Here is a 16,598-nt window from a genome sequence, read left to right as displayed (position 1 = left end):
TCACTTCTCGAACCTTACTTAGTTAAGCCTTATCAATAGTAAGATACATAAGCGTGGGCATCAACCTTGGAAGCAGACCAAAGGTCCCACTTAGCGGTTTATTCTTTGTGCAGCCGGAGAGGAGAAAGACGGTGTAGTGGTAATTATATTGAGCAAGCCACCACAGTGAAACGCACCCGGGCCGAACCGAACCGCTTTGTTGTGCTTGCCTTTCCAGCTGTCGCTCTCAACGGCCCCAATTTGGGCATCCACTATGATTGCCCACCCTGCTCAAGCTGAATTCATCCCTCGACTACAAGCCCTTATGTTAGTTGGAGTACCAACAACGCCTGCTATCCTACTGCCACAGATGCTCCGCCCGACAAGCAATAGACAAGCTTATACTCTTTGTGCGTGCACAGTTACTTACCTTTTTGGCTTATCCTATGTAAAAAGAAAAAAGCCCCGTGGATAAGCTTCAGCAGGCCCAAGGATGTACTGATTAGGCAGCACTCTTTATACTACTCAGTAGGACACTAATATATGGTCTTATGTATTGCATAACAGCGAGTTCACCAAATGGTACCACGCTCCAAGTTCCCAGCAGTTGTTAGTCCTCGGGGAAATAGGCCGTGGAAAGACAGTCACCATGGTTTGCTGAGGCGGAGGAAAGAGCAGCAACTGCCACAGCCCGAGATGCAGAATGAGGAGGGTAGGGAGTATATACTGTAGCTTCTGTTGGGATATGCTACGGCAACTTGAATGTTGGGTTTTATGTGTCTTGTTGAGGCGAGAGTTCCAAATTCTAGCAACTCATCCATCCCGTAGGGCTCGAGGCTAGAAGTTCCGGCTTGCTTTCAGTTGCCATGTGAGTGTCATATTGATAAATGCGTCGGGAATGGAACTTCGAGAGAAGAAGTATCTGTAATATGGATTGATATCACTCAAAGGTCACCCCACCTCAACCAGCTCTACTCGGACACCAGCCTCCGAGCCCAACCCTACAAGCCGATCTCTCATTTCAGGAAGCCATTGGCCCCTATCAGTATCTATATAGCTCAGAATCAAGCTAACACCACGAAGACACGGCGTGCATGTTCTCCACTCCACTAGCCAGGCTTGAATTAAATCAACCATAACATGATCCTCCCATTCCCAGCAAGGCCAGTCCGGTTCCACTTCATCATCATTCTGCAGCGCCAGGTCATCCGTAAGGGTCAGCCGCTCGATGTTCCTCGGGATCGAGTCCTGCAGGCGTTTCGTCGGGTCCTGGGCAAAGCCTACGAGGAACGCCCAAGGTATGTGGAGCGTCTTGAGCATGTCAAAGCTCACCATCGCATGCAATGATCCGCGGGTCTTGATAGCAGGGCGAAGCACTCCAGATCCGATTTCGGCCGTGATCGTCAGATGGGTTAGACTTCCTTGCACAAGAGATAGCTCGGCGGCGATCTTATCGAGGTCGACTGTCTGCTTGACGATCCAGTCCTGTACGTCTTCGTCGTAGTACCACTCCCAGTGCAGAGACTGTAGGTTTGGAGTCACTGCGAGTACTTCCCCGAGACAGCCTTCGCGAATGATCCTCAGATCCAACGATGTGAGCTTCGATGGGCGGGGTGGGGATAGAGCTGCGGCAGGCCAGATCCACTCCTTAGGGTTCTGGATCGCGAGAGTCATGCGTTGACCACAGGGTAGGTAAAGGAGCGGGAGGAGATTGAGTGTATTTCTGGCAGTTCGACTGCAGGCTTCGTCTCTGCCCTGTAACCGGATGAAAGAGACATGTTGGAGGCGGCGAAAGTCTGGCAGGTGCTGACTTCGGGGTTCGAGAATGGCGGAACGCAGAACCATGCCGACGAGTGTACTCTGGCGTGCGAAGACATGCGCTATATATAGAGATTTCAGATTCGGGAGCTGCGCTAGCAGTAACGCAACCCACGCGTCTATTGAGCCTTGGCTCAGTTCATGGATCCAGAAGTGGCTGTATGGGACTTTGGCTCCTTGGACGAACGCGATGGGCTCGTCGAGAAAGTCATCAGAGACTGGAACTTTTGGAAGCGTCCAACGATATTTATTCCAGTTGAAGAGGCAGGTGTTGCCGTTCAAGCGAAGGGCCGTGATATAAGCTGCCAGATGGGGCCTGGTTAGGAGCGTTCTCAAGAGTAAGATGAATGGGGGAAGTCGGTCAGGATCTTCTCTGTCGAAGGTCAATCCTATGGCAGAATAGAGGAGTGGCTCGGTGAATGAGTGGAAGGCCTTGCTGACAAGGCATAGTGTACGGTGTTCAGGGGTTGAGACTTCCTTCAAGATCAGGTACAGAATGTCCGCGGGGCAGTTATTCCAGCCGTTCTATCCCTACTAGCAATCGTCTTGGTCAAATTCTCGTTGATCACGTACAGTTGCCATTGTAAGGAAGTATCCAAGAAGGCGTTAGAGTCGAAGCAATTTACTTATATATTTATGCTCAGCAGCTCAGCTGAAATCGAAGCGATCGCAAAATCCCAGCTTCGCCACACTCACGGACCCCCGAGTAGCCGTCCCGGAGAGCCTAACCTCCTTGTGCTAGTGGCCTTAGTGCTTACAAGTGTATTCATTGGCTGTCGTTCGCTACCTAAATATGTGAGTATTCGGGGCGCATGGTGGTAAAGCAGATGAAGGGTTGATCAGAAAGTCAGTCAAATAGGACGTAAGGTAATGGTCAACTATCCTGCAAGGGCTGAGAGTATCTATTCACAGGTAGCAGCAAGACTACACGGAAACCCAAAGTGGTGCTAGTAGGGGGTACTTACATTAGCAACCTGGTCTGCTATGGCAGATGAGTCGGGTGTGCCATTCGGAGCCCTAATGAATGAATGTCAGTGGTTTTGCTTTGTAGATGCTTAATAAACGAAAACACACCAATAACAAGGGGTGATAGCTCAGTTGGGAGTAGCGTGCGACTGAAGTCTACTTCGGTCATTCTTGGATGTTTATCGCAAGGTCGCCGGTTCAATCCCGGCTCGCCCCATCTTCTTATTTTTTTTTTGATATTTAATCCTTTTGCAAGGTTCACGAGGGCGTGGAATTCCAGATAACTGTACACAGATCAAGTGTATATATAGCCGGTGCTTCTATTAGTGTCTGCCTCGCCATTGCCGACTAGCGCTGCATTAACCTGCGTTTGGTGGTATGATTAATACTCAGATATGGCTAGGTCATTGCGGCCCTAGGTACTAAGCTAAGGTCCACTCTAAAATATGATGCGTCACGTATGGCCACAGCCAGCTGGAAGCTCTTAGTAACCATGCTAGCCCTACACGGTGTCCGGTATAAACCATCGTTCTAACCGTGTGGACAGCAGGTCAGTCAGCAGTCAGCGCATCATGCCCTATATTCACGTCAAGAGAAATGCTCCCTGATGTGAGCATCACATCATGTGCAGAACGTACGTTCTCAAGGACTTTGGAGTTACCATTCTTTGGGACTTTGATTGGGCATCTTTTGGTTTGTTAAGGTTGGGCGTGGTTCTGGGACGTCAGACTATGATAACTGATGGGAGTAAGGTGTTCATGAGAGTTGATTTGGAAATATATATTGAAGACACTAATTGTACATGGGTATTAAAAACACATCCATCTCACCAGTGGACATTTTATCATGACTGAGCCCCAAATATCCGCATTCGTCTCTTCCACCGACTCTTCTTTTGAGCCGTTGAAGTATCACCAGGAGGACCTGGCGAGTTGCTCTGTGCCCCAAACAACGAAGGTGAGGATGACGTCTGAGCTTTCCACCTATCCCGGTGAATTTGCCATTGTTGTTGCCGTTTTACCTCATCTTGTCTTGCTTTTTCCTGCTTATCTGCCGGAAGGTTGTGGATCTCGTCGCGGATGTTGTCTCGGCGTACGAGTTCTCGTTGTAACATTTCGTAGCTGAAAGCATTGGGTGACGTTACTACGTAAAGAAAAGCAGAAGTTAGAACAAACCGTCTCAAGTGGGTAATTGGTCTCCTTGCAATCATGTAGGTCCTCATCCTCCAACTTAGGAAGCTTTCCTCCGTGTCGTCCAATAAGGCGGATATTGCAGAGCATATCGAGGTCAGAGAGTAATTCTGAGTCGAAGACATATTTTTGGTGCTCAATGAGGACGTGCTCGCCGCTGAGCACGATATCCACAGATAAGTCATCTAGGACGTGGAAGTCGCAGCATATCTCGTCGTTGCCAATCCTCCACGATACATTTCGCACGACGCCGCTTGTTCGCCTCGGCTTCCGTCCGGATACTCGATCTCAAGTATTTTATCGGGAGCGGAGTCAATATCCATTTCCCACTTCATGGCGTAGTCTCGTGAAATTGCCATGATATCTGAGCCTGTATCGGGAAACGCTCTAGCAGAACGTCCGTCCAAGTACCCCCAGACTTGTTCCCTTGGTATTCGCTCTCCTAAAAATTGAATTCTTATGGCTGTGGAGATCTCGACGAGTTCCGCCTTGATTCTAGTTCGAAATCTAGACAGAGTCTCGGTTGCCTTCAAAAACGGATTACCAATGACGAGGTCGTGCACACAATGTGGGAGGATCCAGCACTTGAGTGTGTATCTTGTCTGCTCACCTGAGAACATCCATGGTACATTGACTGCTCCGGGTGACTTGACGGTGGATTTGTTGGCGAGAGTTATCAGTTTTTGTGTTCGCGGTGCAGGACGTAATCCAAGGCGGGAGGCGAGTGATTGCGATATAAAACACACGTCTGCCCCGGTGTCAGGCAGGGCGTGCAGTGGATATCCTCCGGCCGAGCCTTCTATGAAGAAACGCTTCTGCTTCAATGAACTGTCAAGACCCCCATTCTGGTGGCGGTCAGATTTGGAGTTCCTTGAAGGCTCGAAGGCGAAAAACCAAATGGTTTACGCTGCTGCCGAAGCTGAAAAACTTTTCTGATATTCCTCTGTGGCCAGTTGATGTTCCTCTGCGGCCAGTTTAAGCGCCCTGAGGCCGGTCACCAAAAGGCTCGCTTGAACTGCTGGTATTCCCAGCATAGTTTCGGAGCAGTCACGCTATCAAGTGTTGCAGTAATATTGTGGCCCACACCGATATCTAGCACGATGCCGTTAAGAGCTTTGTGCGAAAATCGCCCCTGGCGTCGTTATACTCGAGCGATTTGTGCCGCCGTAGAGGCCGGTTCCCCTAAGGCGAAAGCCGTCTCACGAGATGAGAAAAGAACTTAAAAACATAGAGAGAGCAATGGGCCTTCCATTTAGTACTGATTTCTCGCCGGGCAGAAGTTTGCGAGAGTGTCAAGGCAGAAACTTCTGTCGTACAAAGCACTGCCACACAGGGCAGTGTCCTCACATGCTGTCTGCTTGTCCTCATCGAGCAATCATTAGGTAGGATTGGCTGTCTTCTCAGCCTCTGCAGGTTGACGTGGCTGTCCTGCCAGCAAACCACTTCCCTTGCACCTTCCCCGGGGCTGAACACTGATCGATATCAAATTTCTTGGGCGTGCTTAAGTTGTGAAAAACCGCAGTATCGCTATCCATCAACCTTCCAACCATGCACTAGATTCTATGACTGGAAATGTGAAACAAACCAGTGTCTTGCCCGGAATCCAGAAGGAAGGGTTCGCTCATGTCGCAAGATGGATGTTCCTTGATCAAGACGGTGAGGCATCCATATTCCGATCTTTCAATGAGTTGGGTGCTAGGAATATTCTCTACCTTCAGTGCGAACTTCTCGTGCTTGAGAAGAGACTTCGAGAGCTCGACCAGGCCGACGTCATGACAGACGACATGGATTCAAAAGATGCAGCGAGAACGTGGGAGATCTTGACTGAACAATATGCGAGCGGCCTCAATCCAAAGGTTCAAGAACGGATGCAGACCATCTTGGAGCTTCGCAGCAAGATGAAGGAATACCGTATGTTATATACCAACACCGCCGCTAGATATATCTCCGCTGCGAAAGATGGGAAACCAATCCTCATCCCAGAGGAAGCACTACTTCTGCAAGCCGAAGTTGCAAAACTCCAGCAACCGAACAAGCGTGCCCTAGGAGCATTCAAACACTGGTTTCTAAAACCACAGCCTGTGGTTGGCGGAGTCGCAAAAACGGCACTCGACAACCCAAATGACTTGGTATCGCTCGGCAAAGTACCTGAAACAGACTATTTATCGGTCCTCTTACGGAAGTACTGGCCAGTAAAGGTGCGTAAGCCAATGCCTATTTACCCTTCTGACCAAACCCTTAAACCTGAGTCTTCTTTCACAGGAAGAGATATCCAGAGACGGTCTCTACCGAGTCGGCCGCTTCAACGAAACATCCATCACAACAGCAGTCGCAATAATCAGCATCTTAGTCGCCTCCTTCCTCCTCATCGGCTCGATTGTCGGGCTCTATTTTGCAAAAAGCAACGCCGTGAAACTCGCCCTGGTGGCGGCGTTCACAGCTGCTTTTGCCCTAAGTGTTGGGTTGATGACGAAGTTATGCCGCCGTCCTAGTTGTCTTCGTCAGTGGGGATATATCTAGCACACCGAGGACCTAGCCTTTGTGCAAAGGACCCAAGGTCATGCGAGCAGCGACAGGAAGAATCATTAGGATATTTGAATCTTTTGCTTGATGTGTATGATCTTACATGAAAGATATCCTTAGTTAGATGTACATAGAAACTCCGCCATGGTACCAAAATGGAATGACCCACTCCCTTAAATTCCCGCTCTCTCGTCCACGTTCAGGAAATGATCAAGTATTGTTAATGATTGAAATTGAGGGAGATGCTCGAGGGGATTGACAAGAGGTGTTGGCACAGATTATCTCAGGACTGAGTTGTCTGACTGGGTCTCTGTGAATGTTAAGAGAAGCCCCTTTATGCCATGAAGACAGTATAACTAAATAGTAGATACAGCATATACCAGCTCGCTCCTTGAATCCACTGCTTGAACGATGCACCTTGGCCGGTTGGAGAGCGGAGACAACCATGAAGACTTGACAATAAACAAGCCGAAAGGTACACAAAAGCCCAGCAGCTTCAATACTGAGCCCAGGAGGATCATCCACTAATTTCTGGAAACTGGCACAAATCCACCTCTCATAGTGTCTCGAGCATCGCCTTCATCAAAGCCCTAAACGGCTCCAACTCTCCCACATCCGCTTTGGCACTAAACATCTCCCCCACTCGAAACCCAGGAAGCTGCTCCTTACTCCTCACAGGCCCATACTCTGCGCTGAACCTTGAAGCTTCATAGTTGGGATGAGCAGTGATGGATGTGATGATGCCGCCGGCCTCCTCGATAGCGATCAGTTGCTCGATGACTGGGCAGAACAGACATGATATATCAGCCAGAAATACGCCCTAATGTCGGGTAGTTGTCTAGCTAACCGTTCTTCTTTTCTTCGACCTTCATCCAGGATGCGACGTCGGAGGGTAGGCCTGTGAGCTTTGCTACCCCGTTGTAGTGTACTCCGACGGCGAATTTCGTTCTGGGGGGTGGAAGAGGGATCAGATACGCAATGGATGAGGATGAGTTGGGGAAACAGAAGAACGTACCTTTTAGGTTTGAAGCGCTCGTATAGCGCTACGCAGCCAACGATGGCAGTGAAGAGCAGGAGGCTGGATACGGAGGGGAGAATGAAGGTGAGGCAGAACTTCTCAGGCATCGTAATTGGCATCGTAATTGGATTGCGATGAAGTGGGTGGATGTTGGTTGGCGTAGAGGTGGGGATGAACGCTGAAAGGGTTGAAAGTAGAGACAATGGTGGATGGTGGATGGTGGATGGTGGAATTGTGTTAACCCAGCGAAGGAGCCACCAAGGCTTCAGAGAGCTCCAGAGCTGGGAGTTGTCGCTTCCAAATTAAGAATCGACAACACTATCGCGCGCAAGGATACACACCAAGGCTACTGGCCGTCTTATTCTAGTGCCTGGTGATTAGGCAAGTCACTAGATGTATAAACTACACTAAGATATACCTTGCTCGAATGTGAGACTTCCCTGCAACTTTAAAGATCTCCTTCCAGGCTTGACAAATGACACTGTTTGTAGATTTGAGGTCGTGTAGACCCCCAGACAGCTCAAAACAAACTCAAACGCAGGCCCATGGTGCGAGTCCCCATCCACAATGTCCTACAATGGTCACTTATGATCAGAGTAGAGTCCAAATCACAGCTTTGGCCACCGTCGTAAACAATATCCCATTCAGCGCTTGACGAGGCGGTTGAAGCGCACGATGCAAATTGTCGCAGCAGGTCTTTCCAAGTCATTTAGCAATTCGAGCTCTATTGCAGCTTTTTCGGAGGTGAAGATCGCGATCTCAGCACCAGAAGGGACGCTGATTAGCGTCATTTGAAACATCACTATCCATTGTCAGTGGACCGCGCTGCTAGCTAGGCTGTGGCTCTGGCTGTGGCTGTCTAGGCGATCAAGGCAACTGAGGTCCCGAGGAGAAACGATCGCCTAATTCTGGTGTTTCTTCATGATCCGAATGCCGCTCGCGGTGAGCAGAGAGGCGGAGCTCCTACGCAGGGTAAAGAGTGGCAAGGGAAATGGTCACAGGCGAGGCTGCAGGAGGTTGACGGTCCGGTTTGCCTGAGGTGGTGAAGGCCCTTGCCAAAGACTATTCCGAGGGTTCCAGTCGACCCCTGCTCGACATTTGATGCGCAAATAGAAGGCCGTTACCACACTGCGTAGGTTTCTACCTGCAACGCTACCGTTCAATATGCATTGTTCGACGTTATGCTTCATGCACATCAAGACAACCAGCGTGAGTAAGTGCAGGCACGCTTCGGTGACCGTTGGCGTGAGAATGCGTTGATTGGCCGACTCTCGAAATCTTCAAAACCGTACTAGCATTATCATTGGTCGAGACAAGTTCGCCTCGATGAACCTAGTCGATCGCGAAATTAGAGCCCGAACACGGCGTCCGGTAGGAAGCGTGGGTCTGGCTCCATCGCCCAACCATGTTTCAGAAGCCCGAGCATCTGACAGTGTCGGCCGATGCGGGTATGAACGGGCTGAGTGAGAAGACAGGGGACCCTATAGACTATGGCCTTGTCAGACGCACTTGTCGTCAGCAATGATCCTGGTCAGTGTTGTCGTGGCTGTGGACTCAGCTGGAACCTTGAAACGGCCGAGGTGGCACGAAAGGTGAGAGATGCTGCTAGTCATGCATTGGAGACCGAGTGTCTCGCGCGAGTCGGGTTTTCGAGAGACTTTTCGAGAAAGAGTGGATTGAAAGTGGATGTGGATGAGGATGAGGATGAGGATGTCGGCGTTAAGTGAAGAGGCGAAGAGGCGAAGATGGGTAAACGGCGTCCATGGCCTTTTGCGGGGAACCCGCTGCAGGGCTCCAGCTCCAGCTCCAGCTTCAGCCTCGGGGACCTCCCTCTCTCTTCCACAAATCGCTTCCGACCGTCGAGTCATCACTCAAACCTGACCAATCTTTTCTTCATTCGCTCTCAGCCTGCAATTTTCAGCCTGCAATCATGGTCCCCGTTACACAACTAATAAATCGATCGGCCCCGGTCCTGGTGACTGCCGTACGCGGCTCGATCTTGTTTGCCCTGTACTCGAGTCCTTTATGACATCGTTCCGATCCGAAAACGCTTATCTGCTTTCATTGTTACCTCGAAAGCTTATACACCCGCTGTTCCGTCTAGTTATGGCGTACGATTCCTCCAGTGACGGCTCGAATAGCCGCGACCTGGAACGCAATGAAGGCCATCAGTTTCTCATGAACCACTCTGTTCAGAGCTTCTCTTGGAATAACCTCACAGTCACAGTCAAGGATCGCACAACCAAACGGCCTCGGAACCTGATCGAGGATGTATGCGGAAATGTCGAGCAAGGTGCGTCTCTCGCCGCAACCTGCAGGAAACAGCAGCAAAGTCGACGCATCATGAAGTGACTTGCAGCTAACAGTATGCATAGGAGAGCTAGTTGCTTTTATGGGTCCCTCCGGCTGCGGCAAGACGACACTCCTCAACGTCCTCGCGCGTCGTGCTGCTTCGCCTGGCGCAAAGTCTTCCGGGCACTGTTATGTTAACGGTGGCGAGGTTGACAACACCACGTTTGGTCGGATAACGTCGTATGTGGAGCAAGAAGATGCTCTGATAGGGTCATTGACGGTGCGCGAGACTTTGAAGTTTGCGGCTGATCTCTCGTTACCTAAGTATGTTCATAACCAAACAGCGTCGAGAAAGAGCTAACATGAGGATTTCTACTTAGGTTCGTGAGCAGGTCGGAGCGAGCTGAGCGGATAAACAGACTTCTCGAGTCTTTCGGCATACAAAATCAGGCATCTACCCTTGTTGGAACACCGATCAGGAAAGGAATCAGCGGTGGACAGAAGCGGCGAGTCAGCGTCGCTAGTCAGTTGATAACGTGCCCTAAGATTCTCTTTCTCGACGAGCCGACAAGCGGTCTGGATTCAACAGCGAGCTACGAGGTCATTTCGTACATCAAAAAGCTAGCTGAAACTAACAAGGTGAGCCACAGCGCGAAACAGTTGATGGACTACGAGCTAATCCGAGAAGCTTATCATCATAGCTAGTATCCATCAGCCGTCAACGACCACATTCCAACTATTCGATAAGCTATTGCTCCTTTCTGAAGGCAAATCATGCTACTACGGTGCGGTCAGGGATGTGCCGTCTTACTTTGCGAGCATTGGGTATCCAGTCCCTTCTCATACAAATCCCGCCGAGTTTATCCTGGATATCGTGAGTTCCGACTTTGTGAGCGACAAGGCATCGACACACAATGAGGCGCAGACAATCCAGTCAGCCTGGACACGATCCACTGAGAGTAGCCGGATAAGACATATAAGTGCTGAGCTTTGCGAGAAGGGCAGTAAGAAAGTCACGGTCAATGAGGGCAGTCGTCCTGGGCTGTTTTGGATCACCTTCTCGCTCTTACACCGGCTGTTAATCAAGAGCTATCGCGATGTTGTGGCATATGGTATCCGCATAGCCATGTATATGGGTATGGTCCAATTATTCGGCCGCTGAACTAAGGCTAACTTTTGCAGGGCTGGCAATCATGATGGGAACGGTTTGGCTACGATTGAAGACAGAGCAAGAGTATATACAGCCGTACATCAACGCAATCGTGAGTGACCCTTTGCAATAAATATACACGTCACAAGCTAATTGAAAATAGTTCTTCGGATCAGCATTTATGAGCTTTATGGCAGTCGCATACGTCCCAGCCTTTCTCGAAGACCGAGCAACCTTCACGAAAGAACGAGCCAATGGCCTGTACGGCGCATTGCCATTCATCACAGCAAACTTTATCATCGGCCTCCCATTTCTCTGTATGCATCGCCGTCACATATCTCTAATCTAAGAAGTCTCAATTACTGACGTGTATCCAGTCCTAATATCCATCCTCTTCTCCATCATCTCATACTGGCTCTCCAACTTCCGACCCAGCGCACCAGCCTTCTTCACCTGGGTCATGTGGCTCTTCCTCGACCTCGTTGCAGCAGAGTCCCTTGTCGTCCTCATAACCTCCATATTCCCAAACTTCGTCATCGCCCTCGCATTAGTAGCCTTCGCAAACGGCCTCTGGATGAGTGTCGGCGGCTTCCTCGTCTCACCGACAATCCTCAACCCGTTTTGGAAGTATGTTTTTCACTACATAGATTACCAGGTACGTTTTTTCACCCGAATCCTTAGAAACCGCACTAACGAGAGGGAAACCAGGCGTATGTTTTTCAAGGCATGATGGTCAATGAATTCTCTGAGCGGATTTATACCTGCGGTGCTGGGTGCAACTGCATGTATCAGACTGATCTTGCAGACCAGTGTCAGATTCGAGGGAAAGGTGTGCTCGAGGCGTATGGATATGCGACAGGGCGGACGGGGAAGTGGGTTGGGATTTTGGTTGCGATTATTGCGGTTTATAGAGTGCTGGGGTATATTGCGTTGGTTTTGAGGAGGAGTTAGGCGCTTTTTGATTCATAAACAGGATGATATTCTGGAAATGGATACACTCGATTCCTGTTACTGTTTACAGTAGGTAGCCGCCTGATAGATCCTTGGATAAAGTCCATTTTTCTTATCGCTTGTGTGGTCCTCTTCAAAATATCACAAGGGACGTTACACTTTTGGTTCTTTTACCTTATATGTCCTGCACCTGCCCAGTTACAGCCTATCACAGAACTAACTCTACTGATCCCTATTCTTCGTATCTCGTGACCATCGTCAACAGAGCCACATAAAGCAAAATGCTGCGCAGGCTGCTGAGGACCAGAAGGGCGCAGTCATGGTAGAGAAAACAACGCCTGCACTGCCGCAGCCACTCGGTGAGTGATGAAAAGAATAATAACTGGCTGGCTATATTCGGCAAGAAACATCCATGATATGTCGAGCGGTTGGATAGAAACGCGCGAAACCCTTTGCGCCAGGAATATTGGGCGCCTACTCGAACACTTCAATCTGAGGACGTACGAGTCATACTCGATCCCACGTTACTTGAGAATCCGAAGATACAGAGACAGGTGAAGCTATTTTCAAACACCCCCGGAAGGTCGCTGCAGTTGAGAGTTACGGATAGCCGCTGGAGTTGGGCGATAGAGATACCAGCACCAATGGCCACCCTCCAGCCAGGCTTCCAGGAGCAAGGCACGGCGCGCGCCGAAAAAGAAAAGATACTAGCCACCCTATCACTGTAAGGCCAGCGTTGGATGGCTCTCACCCAATCGATCGGCAGTTGGTACGATCGGTGGCCGTATATTCCGCCGCCTTCGCCCCAGCCCCAGTGTTTAATCTACACTTTGTATTGTATAGATAATCTTTGTTGCCCGTTCGTTGATTATACCCCAAAGACCTCATAACAGATAGTCTCGTCTATAAGCTAGTACAAACCTCACTACAAACCGAAAGGATGAACTCCACCACCCTTGCACGGCCGGCCCTCGGTCAGATTGCCAGCCTGGGCGACCTGTACGATGCGAGAACCGATACCTTCACCACAATCTCTCTGTTTAGCAAGTTCCTCCCGGCTTCCGCGGTCACTGTGACGGACAACCACAGCAGTGATATCAAGTACATCCATTCCGACACCTTCAAGGAAAAGTTTACTCAGTTTGGGATTACACCCCAGCTGAGTGCGAGCGTTGCGGCGGGCTTGATTGGCGTCGGGGGTTCCGGGAGGTATCTGACGAGTCAGCGAGACACTAAGCTGTCGGTGCAGTCTTCGCTGATCTACAATATCACCACTGTGAATGAACGGGTCAATTTTCAGTTGGAGGAGCTCGAGCACAACCTTGCGCTTGGCCTGCTGAGAGATAACATCGCGACACACGTGGTCTCGGAAATCAACTGGGGGTCGCGAAATGTTGTCACTCTGAGACAGAGCGTTTCGCATTGGGAAGACCAGAGTCGTGTGGCTGTCACGGTCAAAGCTCAACTACAGGCCATGAAATCTGGAATTAGTGGGGAGTTCACTCATGAGAAGACGCAATCTGGGTCTGATACTACGTTCGAAGTCGTGGTGGAGGCTGACGTGGTTGCAACGGACGGCTTAATGCCAAAGGATCTGGTATCGGCCGAGGCTTTTATTGGCAACGTCCTGAAGTATGTCAAAGCGACGAACGGCGGCAAAGGAAAGCCCATATTATACTATCTGTTACCTCTTGACAGTCTTGCGCGGCTTTTGAACGTGAAGGTGGCCCGACAGATCGCCTTTCGTGAGCTGGGAAGCGATTGCGCTGAGCAGTTTATACAAGCCTTTGATGAGATTGCCGACGTTCGGCAAAGGATCAAGGGCCATCAATCCCTCCTACAGATGTACAGTCAATACATCCCAAGCAATGAGCTTGCCTCGTGCACCACAGCCATGCTACAAGTAAATACCCTTGAGGCACGTCTGCGGACAGAGTATGGGAAGGCCATCACCGATGTCCGAGCCGGGAAGGCAAATGAGACCGTGCTTTGGAGGATTCTCAATAATTTCCGAGATAGTGAGCCATCGCTTGAACAAATCGCGAAACTTGATTTCGGGTCCACAAAGGAGAAGGTTCGGTTGATCAACGACTTCGTGAGCAAGGGCGCTCAATACATTGGCTTCAATGGGGAATCGTTAGACCTTGAGCTTGCAAGAGCGCTGGATAGCGATGTGCTGGTCTTCAGCTTCTCTCAAGCTTCGCGGCGGGAGTGCGCAGACTGGTCCCAGAATGTTAATCTTCTATACCAGCTCTTGAAGGAAGATGCTGCACTGCCGCGCATCCTGCTTCATGACTATGATGCGGCAGGCGAGGAGCTTCTCAGATCCAAGATTACCTTGTACAGAAATACTCGTGTGTTCATAGAAAATGTCCTTGACAAGCAACGGACCGACGCAAAGAAGCCCCTGGCCCGGTACCACAGCGCTCATCTAGAGCAGACAGGCGCATCGAAGCCGGTAAAGCGCATTGCAGTAAGAATCCAATGTCTTGCTAAACAGTGCACTGCCAGCACCAAGTACGACTGGATGTGTTCGGAGTGTGGTAGCCAAATCGAGTATAACCGCATGGACTCGTATATCTATTGCGATTGTGGCCGTTGCGACTACAGAAGCTGGGACTTCAGGTGTCCTAACCGTGATCATGGCCGAGAATTTAGCGAGTATCCAGAAGACCCGCTCCGTGATCTCTTGGAGAATCTGGCACCGTTTGACGAGTGCAACATACTGATCTTGGGACGAACCGGGGTTGGAAAATCAACGTGGATCAATTCATTAGCGAACTATCTCACCTATGGCTCTCTGGATGATGCCACTGCCGCCAAAGCTCTTATCTGGAAAATTCCCTTCTCTTTCACAACATACACCACCGATAAGATCGGTAACTACTCGGCCATCAAGGTTCAGGCAGGATTCGACGACTTTGGGAATGAGCCTGGGGGTAACAGTCCTCAGTTAGAGGAACATGACGGGTCGACGGGGGTGTCAGGTACTCAAAGAACTCGGGAACACACTATATTCTTCAATGAGTGTCGTGTCCGACTTATCGACACTCCAGGAATAGGCGATACCCGGGGAGCATCGCAAGACAAAGAGAATATGGCGGATATCCTGAGCGTCCTGCAATTGTACCCAAAACTGCACGGAATCCTCATCCTTCTGAGGCCCAACGATCAGAGGTTGGATATCATGTTTAGATTCTGTATGCAGGAGCTTTTATCTCACCTACACCGCGATGCTGCAAAAAACATTGCCTTTGGCTTTACCAACACGAGAGGGACAAACTACCAACCGGGCGACTCGCTTGTTCCGCTCACCCAGCTTCTTCAAGCCCTCCCCGACATTGATATTGCGATTCGCAGACACAATGTCTATTGTTTCGACTCGGAAAGCTTCCGGTACCTAGCAGCATACAAGCAGCACAACCTGTCTCTGGGACCACTGGAGGAGAACGCCAACAGCTGGGAAAGATCGGTCAGCGAGTCTACTCGTCTTATCGAATACTTCCAGGGCTTGGAGCCACACTCTGTCACTAGCTCGGTGAACCTATACGAATTGCGGACGTGTATAGTGGCAATGGCCCAGCCAATGGCGATGATTGCTCAAGCAATTAAGAATTCAATTGATGTCAATAAAGACGATATGAAAGCCCTGGACATGAATGCGGGACGACGGAAGGAGCTTGAAGGGTTATTGAGGGTTAAGGTTAGCACAGTCGCTATCAAGCCTATTGATAAACCATCGACCACATGCCACGACAAGGAGTGTATAAGGCCCGTGGGTACTAACAGCTGGGGGCGCGATGGCAAACAGGTCATGACGACTGTGTTTCAATCAATGTGCCACAGCCCGTGTTATCTTACAGGTATCCAGGTTGAGAACCTTGGTCATCCAAAGTTGCAGGGTTGCTCGGCTATGGAGGGTGAGACGTGCAAGGTTTGCAAGCACAGCTGGAAGGTCCACCTGCATGTTGACTACGAGCAAGTGGTCGGAACGTCGGAGGTGGACGACCCCACAATTGTTGATATGCTCTCGGCAAATGCAGATTTTGCGGACATGAAGCGGACTGCCATTGCAGTGAAGGAGGTGCGTATCGAAGAGCTACAGTCAGAGCTCCAGGAGCTCACTTCAGCTGCTGCGCAATTCAGCGTCTTTCTCAGACGCAACGCGATCATGCCATACAACGACGCGACTCTGGAGCACCTCGACCGCGCCATCGAAGAGGAAAAAGGGAAAGTTGCTGTGGGTGGAAGTAGGGACCGGCTTGAACAATTGTGTCAGTATCGCCAACAGTACGAGAAAGAAGTTGAAATTCTGGACGAATATATGAACGAAGGGGAGAACAGCAGGATACTCGATCGTAAAGGTATAGAGGTCCTCGTGCAAAGATTGCACTCGTTGAAGCACTATGGCCAGTCATTGAAGGATATGGGGACAGTTGTTAATGGTCTACGGTTTCTTGAGCGGCGAGAAAGGCCGCAAAAGGCAAGCACAACCAAAAGAAGTACCTGGAGAAGCTGGAACCCTGTACCGAGGGCTGCGCTGAATATGCACCTGCTCGGTTGGAAGTCGTAAGGCGAGGAAGCACTCGTGGCTCTTTCAAGGCAAGTTTGTTCTCAGGCTATCTGGTCAGCATGACAATCCTATATTAAGAGTATCGCGGGAAGGACTGGCCAGTGAACCTTTCTGCTTTCTCCATTTTCTGAATGATAA

The 16,598-nt window shown here is 50.1% G+C and overlaps 7 protein-coding genes and 1 non-coding gene across 8 annotated transcripts; 5 read left to right on the top strand and 3 right to left on the bottom strand.

The window, feature by feature from the left end:
- Positions 1–930: 930 nt before the first annotated feature.
- BJY04DRAFT_221599 (uncharacterized protein) lies at positions 931–2,379 on the bottom strand (the record flags this gene model as incomplete). The annotated part of the gene is made up of 2 exons (XM_073717176.1): positions 931–2,322; positions 2,371–2,379. 2 exons carry the CDS (start codon positions 2,377–2,379, stop codon positions 931–933), a joined length of 1,401 nt encoding a protein of 466 aa, XP_073567843.1.
- Positions 2,380–2,880: 501 nt separating this feature from the next.
- On the top strand, positions 2,881–2,980 carry BJY04DRAFT_t131. Its single transcript has one exon. It is a non-coding gene; the product is annotated as a tRNA-Phe (tRNA).
- Positions 2,981–3,276: 296 nt separating this feature from the next.
- On the bottom strand, positions 3,277–4,275 carry BJY04DRAFT_121164 (uncharacterized protein). The gene has a single exon (XM_073708329.1). It carries the CDS (start codon positions 4,136–4,138, stop codon positions 3,608–3,610), a length of 531 nt encoding a protein of 176 aa, XP_073567842.1. The 5' UTR covers positions 4,139–4,275; the 3' UTR covers positions 3,277–3,607.
- On the top strand, positions 4,228–5,012 carry BJY04DRAFT_121167 (uncharacterized protein). The gene has a single exon (XM_073708330.1). It carries the CDS (start codon positions 4,413–4,415, stop codon positions 4,887–4,889), a length of 477 nt encoding a protein of 158 aa, XP_073567841.1. The 5' UTR covers positions 4,228–4,412; the 3' UTR covers positions 4,890–5,012.
- Positions 5,013–5,515: 503 nt separating this feature from the next.
- BJY04DRAFT_221598 (uncharacterized protein) lies at positions 5,516–6,473 on the top strand (the record flags this gene model as incomplete). Its single annotated transcript, XM_073717175.1, has 2 exons — positions 5,516–6,151; positions 6,216–6,473. The coding sequence occupies 2 exons, from the start codon at positions 5,516–5,518 to the stop codon at positions 6,471–6,473; spliced, it is 894 nt and encodes a 297-aa protein (XP_073567840.1).
- Positions 6,474–7,032: 559 nt separating this feature from the next.
- Positions 7,033–7,601, bottom strand: BJY04DRAFT_221597 (uncharacterized protein; the record flags this gene model as incomplete). Its single annotated transcript, XM_073717174.1, has 3 exons — positions 7,033–7,256; positions 7,324–7,424; positions 7,492–7,601. The coding sequence occupies 3 exons, from the start codon at positions 7,599–7,601 to the stop codon at positions 7,033–7,035; spliced, it is 435 nt and encodes a 144-aa protein (XP_073567839.1).
- Positions 7,602–9,600: 1,999 nt separating this feature from the next.
- Positions 9,601–11,887, top strand: BJY04DRAFT_221596 (putative ABC transporter; the record flags this gene model as incomplete). The annotated part of the gene is made up of 8 exons (XM_073717173.1): positions 9,601–9,787; positions 9,870–10,110; positions 10,167–10,425; positions 10,475–10,922; positions 10,969–11,048; positions 11,100–11,253; positions 11,314–11,591; positions 11,645–11,887. The coding sequence occupies 8 exons, from the start codon at positions 9,601–9,603 to the stop codon at positions 11,885–11,887; spliced, it is 1,890 nt and encodes a 629-aa protein (XP_073567838.1).
- A 940-nt stretch (positions 11,888–12,827) lies between these two features.
- Positions 12,828–16,460, top strand: BJY04DRAFT_221595 (uncharacterized protein; the record flags this gene model as incomplete). The annotated part of the gene is made up of 1 exon (XM_073717172.1): positions 12,828–16,460. One exon carries the CDS (start codon positions 12,828–12,830, stop codon positions 16,458–16,460), a length of 3,633 nt encoding a protein of 1,210 aa, XP_073567837.1.
- Between the last annotated feature and the right edge of the window lie 138 nt (positions 16,461–16,598).

Source organism: Aspergillus karnatakaensis (assembly GCF_047715665.1).
Source record: "Aspergillus karnatakaensis strain CBS 102800 unplaced genomic scaffold BJY04scaffold_50, whole genome shotgun sequence".
Classification (NCBI taxonomy): domain Eukaryota; kingdom Fungi; phylum Ascomycota; class Eurotiomycetes; order Eurotiales; family Aspergillaceae; genus Aspergillus; species Aspergillus karnatakaensis.
Note: the sequence above shows the minus strand (reverse complement) of the source record. Positions and strands in the feature narration are given on the sequence as shown.

Bases quoted from the DNA above. Each gene is read 5' to 3' on its own strand.
- BJY04DRAFT_121167 (XM_073708330.1), top strand. From the start codon at position 4,413: ATGGCTGTGGAGATCTCGACGAGTTCCGCCTTGATTCTAGTTCGAAAT.
- BJY04DRAFT_121164 (XM_073708329.1), bottom strand. From the start codon at position 4,138: ATGACTTATCTGTGGATATCGTGCTCAGCGGCGAGCACGTCCTCATTG.